The 10,294-nt window shown below is 33.9% G+C and overlaps 1 protein-coding gene across 1 annotated transcript in view; it reads left to right on the forward strand.

Moving 5' to 3' along the window:
• ETNK1 (ethanolamine kinase 1) overlaps window positions 1-1,672 on the forward strand; it is a 67,019-nt gene extending 65,347 nt beyond the window's left edge. Inside the window, 2 exon segments of the mRNA XM_007449380.1 lie at window positions 1,199-1,272; window positions 1,600-1,672. Of these exon segments, the coding sequence (XP_007449442.1) occupies window positions 1,199-1,272; window positions 1,600-1,672 (147 nt within the window).
• Window positions 1,673-10,294: the final 8,622 nt, after the last annotated feature.

The following is a 10,294-nucleotide window of genomic DNA, read 5'->3' on the forward strand; positions in this document are numbered from 1 at the left end:
CCCCCCCCCCCCCCGCCTCTGTAGGAGACCCTCCAACACTAGCAGGTAGGTCTGGTTCAGTCTCTTATGGGGTCACTGCTTCTTCCCCTGGGTTCCGATGCACACACTACTTTGTGTGTGCCCTCCAAGAGTGGAGTCTCTGTTTCCCCCGGGTGCTGTCGAAGTCCTGCAGTCAAATCCCTCTAGCCTTCTAAAGTCTGATTCTCTAGGAATTCCTCCTCCCATTGCCGGACCCCTAGGTTGGGAAGCCTGACGTGGGGCTCAGAACCTTCATGCCAGTTGGTGGACTTCTGTGGTATAAGTGTTCTCCAGTCTGTGAGTCACCCACCCCGCAGTTATGGGATTTGATTTTACTGTGATTGTGTCCCTCCTACCGTCTCATTGTGGCTTCTCGTTTGTCTTTGGATATGGGGTATCTTTTTTGGTGAGTTCCAGTTTCTTCCTGTCAATGATTGTCCAGCAGCTAGTTGTGATTCTGGTGTTCTCACAAGAGGGAGTGAGAGCATGTCATTCTACTGCACCACCTTGGTTCCTCCCTCAGAATCTTAAAATATCGTGTTTAAATGAAAATAGATTGTAAAGCACACATACAAAATTATTGTGTGGCTCCTAATTATACAGTCATCTGTTTACTCTTTAAGTCCTAAGACTCATTTTTCTCCAGCATAAGTCAAGTTGTGTAACTTTATATCATCGTTGATTGCGCAGAATTGTTGGGTCAATAAAAATTGATTTCAGAAATTTGTCACCCCCTGAACATCTTCAGGTTTCAGTATATGTTTTATTTTTGAGATTTGGATTTTCCTTTTTGTATATATTTTAAGAAACAAAATCCTTTGATAATGTATTTTATAGGAAATCCTGTTAGCAATTATGACCCATTAAAAACAGTTAACTAACAATATGTATCAGTGCTGATGCCAAACTGCCCACACAAAGCAGGGTACAGGAACTGGGCTCTATTTCTTTTTTAGTGATTATAATTTATTATAACCTCTTTTGTGGACAAAAGTGGTCTATAGCCATCCAGATAACTGTACATTTCAGTATTACCTGTGTTTTAGATACTTTGTGTTAGAAAAGCATCAGGAAAGTATTGTTCGTGGAGTTGATGAAAAAGGAAGAAACTTACAATTTAATATTTGTTTTACAAAGAAATGCATTATTATAATTCTTGATTTTTCTTCCCTTTTTTTAGGCTTCACATTTCTTTTGGGGATTGTGGGCTTTGATTCAAGCCAAATACTCAACTATTGAGTTTGATTTCCTTGGGTAAGTTTAATTTTACTGTATGCATTACATTTGTCTCTACTCTTGGGATTTACATTTAGATTTATAGGGGACATTGTAGTTATTATTTTTAGTCAAATGATGCAGAGGTTGCATACATTTAATAATTGGTCTGCAAGGAAATCTGGTATAATCTGTTAAATGATTTCAATATTAGAAAAGTGTCCAGTAGGTGGTGCAATAAACTAAAAATATGTCCCTTGAAAATTTGAAAACTTAAAAAAAATCAGTTTAGAATGGATGGGTGGAAATAAACGAAGGATTAAGGTTTTTAGCTGTAATTATGTTGTTACTCTCTTTTCTCAATAGGTATGCAATTGTTCGTTTTAACCAATACTTTAAGATGAAGCCTGAGGTTACTGCATTAAAGGTGCCTGAGTAAAGAAGACATTTAATTATTCTTAAGTAGCTGAACAATGCTTGTGGATATTTTAAGAAATTCCAAAAAGCCAATATATGTTAAAATTCTTTTAATTTGGTTATCTTGCTTTACAAATTATGCTTCTAAACAACCAATTTATTTTTTAAATAGTCAGAATGATGTTAGGAAATACACCTACTGCTCTCAGTATGTGGTGGGTTAGAAGTTTGTTAAATCAGCAAAAAGGTATAAACATGTCAGTTTAATCCTTTGATAATTTAATCTATGTTATATGTGAATTATTTATTATAAATTTAACATGAATTCTGTGACTGTTTTCCTCTGTTTCATCTGTTTGTTGAGTGTAAGCAACAAAAATTTTCCAGAGAAAATTTTCTTTTAAGTTTTACTTTAATAACATTAATTTTAGTAAACATTTTAGGTGTTTAGTGTAACCTTTTTATTTTGACACACTGTTAGTTAAATGAATCATTTACTCTTGGAATGCCAGACACTGGTTTAGATAAATTAAGATGTTCATAGAAAAATATCTGTTTAGGAGAGTGAAGTACATTCACTGTCTATGCTAGTGGTACATCTTTCTGGAGTATTGGAAAGCATTTTTTGGGGGGGAACATCATAGAATTAAATTCCCCTCTTGCTACATAGTCTGGCAGTATAAATATTGATATTTACCATATAATCCTGGAATAGGTATATGATGATTTTATGTTACCAAAATCTGTATTAAATAATGTTTTCATATACTATATATGGTCATTTAAGTTACAGTTTGTTTTTAAAATTTTACTATATCAAATTGTTTCTAACCAAAAATTTTGTTTTACTTATTGAGATGTTGTATATTTTGTTTGTTATTAAAGGGTAGCTAGTACAGCAATTGTTAATTTTTGAAACAAAGACAGAATGCTTATCATACTTGGGAACAAGAAAATGTCATTTAGTTTAATTCTTTTTTACTTCTTCAGATTCATTCCTTACACTGTGGTTTTAATGTTTTAGTCTGGCTCCATGTCTTTAGAATGATAGCAAATGATTACTTGATAAATGTATCAATAGTTTCAGAGAAATAAGTTGAGGTGGTTAAAAGAATTAAATAAGGAATGTTTAGAACATGAATCTTGTACACTTAAAATCTGATATAACAATGTGAATTAAGCAAAAATACTCATGGTAGGAGGGCTTCTGTTTGGTTTGATTCCTTTTGATTTTGTTTGTTTTTGTCTGTTTGAGAGTGAGAGGACGGCAGTTATTATTTGGAAGGAATTTAGATCTTTGGGTTAGATAAGCAAGCATCCAGTTTTGAAGACTGCTGTGTAGGGTTGAGCAGTCATGGTTAACTTTGCTTAGAAAATTAGTCTGACAAGCTTTGCACTTTGGTCACATAAGTGCCCATGTACAAAGTTGGCTTAATGGATCTGCATATTCAGAATATGCAACTACAAATTAATCCTCTGAGAAGTCTTCTGGGGAGTCTGATGTATTATTCCAAGTGACTTGTATTCTCAGATAAGTGCTTTAAAATACTTGGATTATCTCAAGATGTTTAAAGCTAATAAAGTAAGTAGAAACACAGGCCATTTAAAATGGTAAATTCTAGTTACATGAATAGAATCTTAAAATCTGTTTTGTGTCTATATTAACAGTGTTAGACCAAGATTTGTTTTCTACCTCCCCAATGTTACAAATGTTCACTTCTGTTTTTATAAACCATATAACTGTAGGATCAATAGAATTTTACCTAATTAACTAAATGAAAGGAACCAATTAAACAATGAATAGCTTTTAATATAATGTTAGAGTGAACTTGAAAAATTGTTTTTGGTGGAATTTCATCTGGGGCTGGAACATTTTCTTAGAACAATGAAGAATATGTAGCACTCTTGATTTTTTTTTGCTTTCCGACTTCTTAAAAGTGCAGATATATCTTGGAGAACTGTGGGAAGAGAGAAGATCATTTCTCTACCTTACTCCATATTCTTCAAACTATTTTGAATAGAGATTCACTGAGCCATTGCTGGTAAATTGTGCCTAGCTGCTAGCTGTGATACTCTTGTAAGTGGTTCAGAGAGATTCATATAGAAGTGAATGTAAAGGGGAATAAAGGCTCTCACTTTAGCCCTAGGCAATGAATCTTGGGAACAAAATAAGGTATTTAAGCTATTTCCCCCACTTTTAGGCTAGATTTTGGGTATTATGATGTTCCCACATCCTGTACAGGTTTTTGGGATCATGCTTCAGCCTAATAATAGGGTTCAAAATTTGTTTCCCTTTTAATTGATCATTTAAGGGATTCTAAAGGGAAAACATCCCTCTAAAATTTGTCCTGTGGCTTGCTGAGATGTCTTTTGCCTTTTTATGTTAAGCTAAGGAACTTGAATGCCTTACCTAATAACTCAACTGATAGTAAGCTCATTTTGTAAATATGAAAATGGTTGTTAGAGAAGTGGCATTCATGTATACTCAGTGTTAGTCAATAGACCATAGTGGCCTGGATGCTTTAGCAAGCAAAATTCCACAATTTGTTTTCTCTTTATTCCTTACATACTTGTATGATCTTACCTGACCAGTAATACTTGATTTTTTTCCCTCCTGACCCCATGCTACCACCACTTTGTGGGAATTAAAGAGATGTGGTAGTAAATCATACTGTTCACATGATCATTTGAGATCAATATGAGCACAAAACTCATCAACTAGGTCTGCCTGGAATGTATATAAAACAGTGTAAATAAAAATTTGTAAATTAGTGTGACTTGTATGTTGCATATGAGATTGTGTATTGTTTTGCATTCTTTTCCCTTTTGTAGACATTTTTCTGTAAGGTCATGATCCAGCTCTTTGGTTTTAGACTGGAAATAGCCAACAAATCGGGCTGCACAGTGGGATAACAAGAGGAACTGGAAATAGGGTTTGTCAGTTTTTGTTAATGTCAGTACTTATTTATTTAGCCTCTCAGTGCCTAATATGACTTTTTTTCAATCTTTAGTTGACCACTAGTTTTTGGAGGTTAGATTCCTGCAAGCAGTAAATTAATACATTGTTAGAATTCCATTATTTGAGTCATGATTCTAAGCTAAAGCAAATTAAAAATATAATTTTATGATTGCAGACTGAAGTGTTATCCTTTTCTGTTTTCAAGACTGTTAACCTTTTTCTACAAAAAAAACTTTGAGTTTTTATATATCTCATTGTGAATCTTAAGTCCCACATATACAAGGGAGATGATAAGTAATAGCTCCTAGTTCAACTTAAGCATGTCTCAGTTGGCTTCTTTAAGTATAAACTTGTTCATTATGGGATTGTAAAACACAGAAAAGGTATGTGCTCTTTTAATGACTGCTAATTCCATTTTTGCTGAACTAAAAATATTTAACTTCTTAAATATATTTATTATGAAACCTTCCAGATTTAAGGGAAAAATTCCCCCCAGACACTCTCAGTTAAAAGTTAAAAACCTCCACTTTTAAAGTTATATGGATATTTCTTTTTTACATTACACAAAGCTTTCTGTACCATTTTTGAATTCCTTCATAATGTAAATGAGAAAACTATCAGTTTGATTTTCTGCTTTAAATTGCTTTTATAAGCATTTTATACTGCATTCCAAAGTGATATAGACTTAAGCTTTTAATATTAGTCAGTCATTCAGTTGATAGACAAAGTTAACAATGCTTTGTGCTAGGAGGAGAGTTTTGTTATTGGCAGCAACTTGCACTACTTTACACAAAAGGCAAATGCTAGTAGTTTTTATGCACAAAGGAAAGTGAATTATAAGTATGTGGTAAAGCAGCTTTATCTTTATTTCAAAATTGATTTGCTCTGAAGTTTCTTCATTAGATTTTTAGAATGTCTTTGACTGGAAACTTAGTTACATATTAAGGCAATCTGTTTTGTTTTTGTTTCTTTTTTTAACGAAAGACATTAGTTATATGGAACCACCTTTTTTTTCTGCTACATACCACTTGTGAGATTACAGTGTTATGTCTTGGGTTTGATGTCTTCAGACAGAAAAGTGTAACGATTATTTTAAATGAATTTTTCCCCATCTTTGAGGTTTAGTCCGTAAATGTATTGCTATAAAAGAAAATGCTTGAGTTTACATTACTTGGATACTTGAAAACTGAAATTAATAAGATATATTACACAATGAATTAGACTTTTCTGAACCGTTTTTAACACTAAAATTTTCCTTTCTGGATCATAATTTGAAATGGACAGCTTTAAACTATTTGAATAGAAAAAATAATATAGTGCTTATAGAAAATACCCTTTTGACTTTGAGGCATTCAGAATTCAAGTTTTTAGTAGGTTTCTGTCCTGAAATCTGCTTTCTCTTCTTTCCTGTACTTAATGCACTTACTATGCTACTGATGTTATCAAACAGCAAGTTAAAATAAAATCTGTGTTCGTTATGCATCGTATGGCTTTCTAGTTACGAAAAAATTGCTCTGTAAAATACTCTTAATCCGTAAATGTAGGCATATTTTTGTCTACACCTTGCCCATTAATGGTGTTAATACCATAAATCATTTTAACAAAACACAAGGTGTTTATACAAATTGAAAACATTACATGTTACATTTGAACTAGTTAGTGAAGGGTAAGAAAAAGGTGGCTGATTTGAATTGTTCCATTAGTTAAATTTCAAAAGGAACTTTGAGAGATTAAGACCTGATAGTATCTGTGTAAACTAGCTCCTGTGAACTGGGAAAGACCCCCCAAAGCAGTGGAGGAAATGAGAGCACTTGCATGGTTGTACTGTGCTGCTACTTAAATTATGTAGTGACACCCTGTAATTTTTATTGTTCAACAATCTGAAGAAGTTTCCTGTTACTTACATGTACTAAAGTAATTATAAATTGGTAGAATCTGCAAAAAGGAAACTTTTAAACTCTACTGTATTTAGCAGCCTTTGTGTAGCTGGGTGAAGTTTCCATGATTTGAAGTATTTGGATTTTAAAATATACCATTATTTTAAGAAAGAAGACCTGGCATTATTACATATTCTTAAATGCCAATGTCCTTATCAGTTTCAGAAGAAAAAACCAAAATGAATAATTGTCATTGCATTAGCTGTATGTTGAACTGAGAAATTGTGGCATAAAGGTTAAATTTATGTTTCTCAAATGTGAACCATAGTAGTATAATGCTGCTCTGTAAATACTGTAAGTGCTACAAATAGTCTCAGCACTGAAAATGTATTGATACCTCTCAAATGAACGCAACGTTTGATGTAGGTGTTTTGATATGCCTCAGAAAGTATCTGAGTGTCTGGGAACTTGTTAATCTGTTTGGTAATGAAGATACTTCCTGTTTTTTGTTGCTTCTTTTCATGTTTAAAATTTAATTTTTACATTTTTACTACTGTTAATTTAAGTAAAATGTGTTCTCTGGTTAAAATGGGGTTACCAGTGAAGAAAATTAAAAACAGCCTCATTCATGTAACTGCTTAAATAAAAATACAGTTTTGCTATGTGTTCATAAACTTTTAATGAATCTGTATTTCTCTTTAAATATAAGTGATGTTTAGGCTTTATTTCTGTTTAATAAGGCCTTTTACCATTGATTAAATAAAGGAATGTATCTTTTTGAAGAGATTTATATTCTGTAAATAAAAATTGGTTGTAACAATAAAGTTTGAGTTCTAACTGCTTGTATCCATAAATCTTGTTACTTCAACTTATTTTTGTGGTTTTCCCATTGTAGAAAAAGCTTTTAAATGTTCGTGTATAACTATTTGTATATTTGAAGTGAGTCTTTAAATTTCTAATCTCTGGTTTTTTAATATAGTGTTTAAAAGTTTTGAAGGGCTTCCCTGGTGGCGCAGTGGTTGAGAGCCCGCCTGCCGATGCAGGGGACGCGGGTTCGTGCCCCAGTCCGGGAAGATCCCACATGCTGTGGAGCGGCTGGGCCCGTGAGCCATGGCCGCTGAGCCTGCGCGTCCGGAGCCTATGCTCCGCAACGGGAGAGGCCACAACAGTGAGAGGCCCACGTACCGCAAAAAAAAAAAAAAAGTTTTGAAAAAAGTTTACTTTTGAAAATTTGGTTGAGATGAGAGTGTAGAATATTGTATAAATTATGAACAAATTTTGTTTACCTAGTTTAAAAATTCATTATTCTAGCCACTATACTTTGTGTTTTCACTGTGCTTGGGGCTGGAAGCAGGAATAAAAACAGTGTTTGGGACTTAGCATCTTACAGTCTAGGCAAGGACTGTCCATTCAACTAATGTTTGTTAAGCTCAGTTTCTAATTTTCAGGTAGTGTGATAGATGGTGGAGATACAAAGATAAGATATGATTTCTACCTTCAGATAATGTTTATCATGAAGATCAATTTTCCATAATGAAAATAGTCAGCTGTGCGTGTGTGTTTGTTTTATTAGAATGCCTTCCAATTTGGGTTTGTCTGGTGTTTTCTAATGATTAGATTGAGGTTATGTATCCCAGCCAAATTACTACAGAAGTGATTTGTCCTTGTTAGAGTATCACATCTGAGGAAATCAGTGTTGATGTTAATTTTGATCACCTGGTCAAAGTATTGTTCTATGTTGTCACTGTGTAGTTGTTTTCCCTGTGGTAACTAATAAGCAGTCTGTGGGGAGATACTTTAAGGTTTAAGTATTTTGCTCCTTGTCAAACATCTCCTGTCCTCCTCCCCTGATTTAACAATACTTGATAATTCTAAACCAGTCTTTATTGTGATGGCTGCAAAATAGTCACTTCTAGTGCTGCTGCATGCTTCACCTATATCAACCTTTTACTGTAAGGAATCTCTATCATCTATCTCTTTCTGTTTACTGTAAGGAATCATCCTCTTGTGTCTGTTATATTTCTCTGATCTGCCATCCATGTGACCGTATTTTAAGTATATACTCATGGGTTTCTGTTTTATTCAATGCATTATAATCTGTTACTACACTTACATATATTGATGTTAAATTGTCTGAGATTTGGCTTGGGGGAGCCCCATCAAATCTGGTACCTATGTCCTTTTGATATACCCCGAAATTTTTTGAGCACTTCCTTACCTTCTAGTAAAACAAGAAATTGCAGACTAATTTTGTACTTCCCTTCCTGACCCCTGGAATCAGGCATTTTCTCCAAGGAGCCTGGTTCCTTTTGGGGGTGTTAGTATTTAGAAATTTAGATCTGAGAACTAGGGATGCTCATTGCTCCTGGGATATTACTGATCTTAGGCCCTTTTCGCTGGCAGAGCAAGAGAACGCGCGCACATGTGTGTGTGTGTGCGCATGCATACATGCTCATATTCATGTATGTTTTAGAAATTGAGTCCATACTGACACCTCCAATTTCTGATTCAGCTTTCCAGAGTTCTTCCTTGCCTCTACCATTTCATATTTGTTTTTCTTATTTCCTTACTCTGATAATATAGATAAGTATTTTTGTCAAGACTACCATAGAAATAGGTCCTTTTCAGTGTATCATATGAGGTGTAAGATGTTAATACATATGTTACTAGTGGTTTTAACCTTAGTTATTGAAGTGTCTGCCAGGTTTCTCTCCCCACGTTTTACTTTTAATTGGTAATTAGCTGGTGGAAGAAGATACTTGGAAGTTGTGTGGTTTCTTTGCTATTAATTTTAGCATCCATTGCCAGTTTTTTCCTGCAACAATATTGTGATGTTTGCATGATGTTGATTTTCTATTTCTCTCTTTCCTTCTACATTCATAAATTGGAATTTTACTGTAAGGAAGAGTTGTACCTTTATTGTTTACCTTTATTTATTTATCCAACCAGTAAGGACACAAGGATATTCTGTGGGCTATAATTCTATTACAGTCATTGTGTTGCTCAATTTATTCTAGCTTGGTGATTGAGAGCTCCTTCAAGTTGGCTGCTGTATTCTTTCAACATTGCCCACCTCATTTTTAGAGCACTTCCTTTTCTGGCAACATAAGGTGTTCCAGGCTAGGTTTGTACTTTCCCTGCCCCAACCCTCAATTCAGCTATTTCTTCACGGATCCCTGTCATTTTTTTTTTTTTTTTTTTTAGAGAATATTTAGAAATTAAGGCCTGGTTGCCTTAATTGTTCATTGTTGGGCATTACTACTTCTAAATTCCATCAGTTGACAGAATTAGGAAATACTAGAAAAGTCAGAAGAGTGCTTCAATGCACTCCCATATATCCTCTTCCAGATTCCCCCAGTAATATTTTACTTCTTTTGCTTTACCATTTTCTATTTCTTTTTGTGAATTACTTGAGCAATTTACACACATAAATCTTCTTTACGCCTTAATATTTCAATACTTGTATTTCCTAAGAAAACTGTTTTGACCTGTGATGAGTTGGTGATCATTCAAATGAATGTCCTCTGTTTGTAGTGTGGTGTTTTGGAGTTTTTGTTTGTTTTTTGGCTGCTTGCATGACCTGTATTTAATTAGTTTTTAGCAATTTGATTATGATGTATTTAGATGTGATTTCCTTTGTATTTATGATTCTGCTTGAATTTTGACCATTTTGAATCTGTAAATTTATGTCTTTTACCAAATTGGGGAAGTTTCAGCCGTTATTTCTTCAAGTATTATATTCAGACTCATTCTCTCTCCCCTTTATGGGTCCCTAATTACACATGGTTAGACTGAAGTTGTTCAGCAG

Source organism: Lipotes vexillifer, unplaced genomic scaffold (assembly GCF_000442215.2).
Source record: "Lipotes vexillifer unplaced genomic scaffold, Lipotes_vexillifer_v1.1 scaffold135, whole genome shotgun sequence".
NCBI classification, from domain to species: Eukaryota; Metazoa; Chordata; class Mammalia; order Artiodactyla; family Lipotidae; genus Lipotes; species Lipotes vexillifer.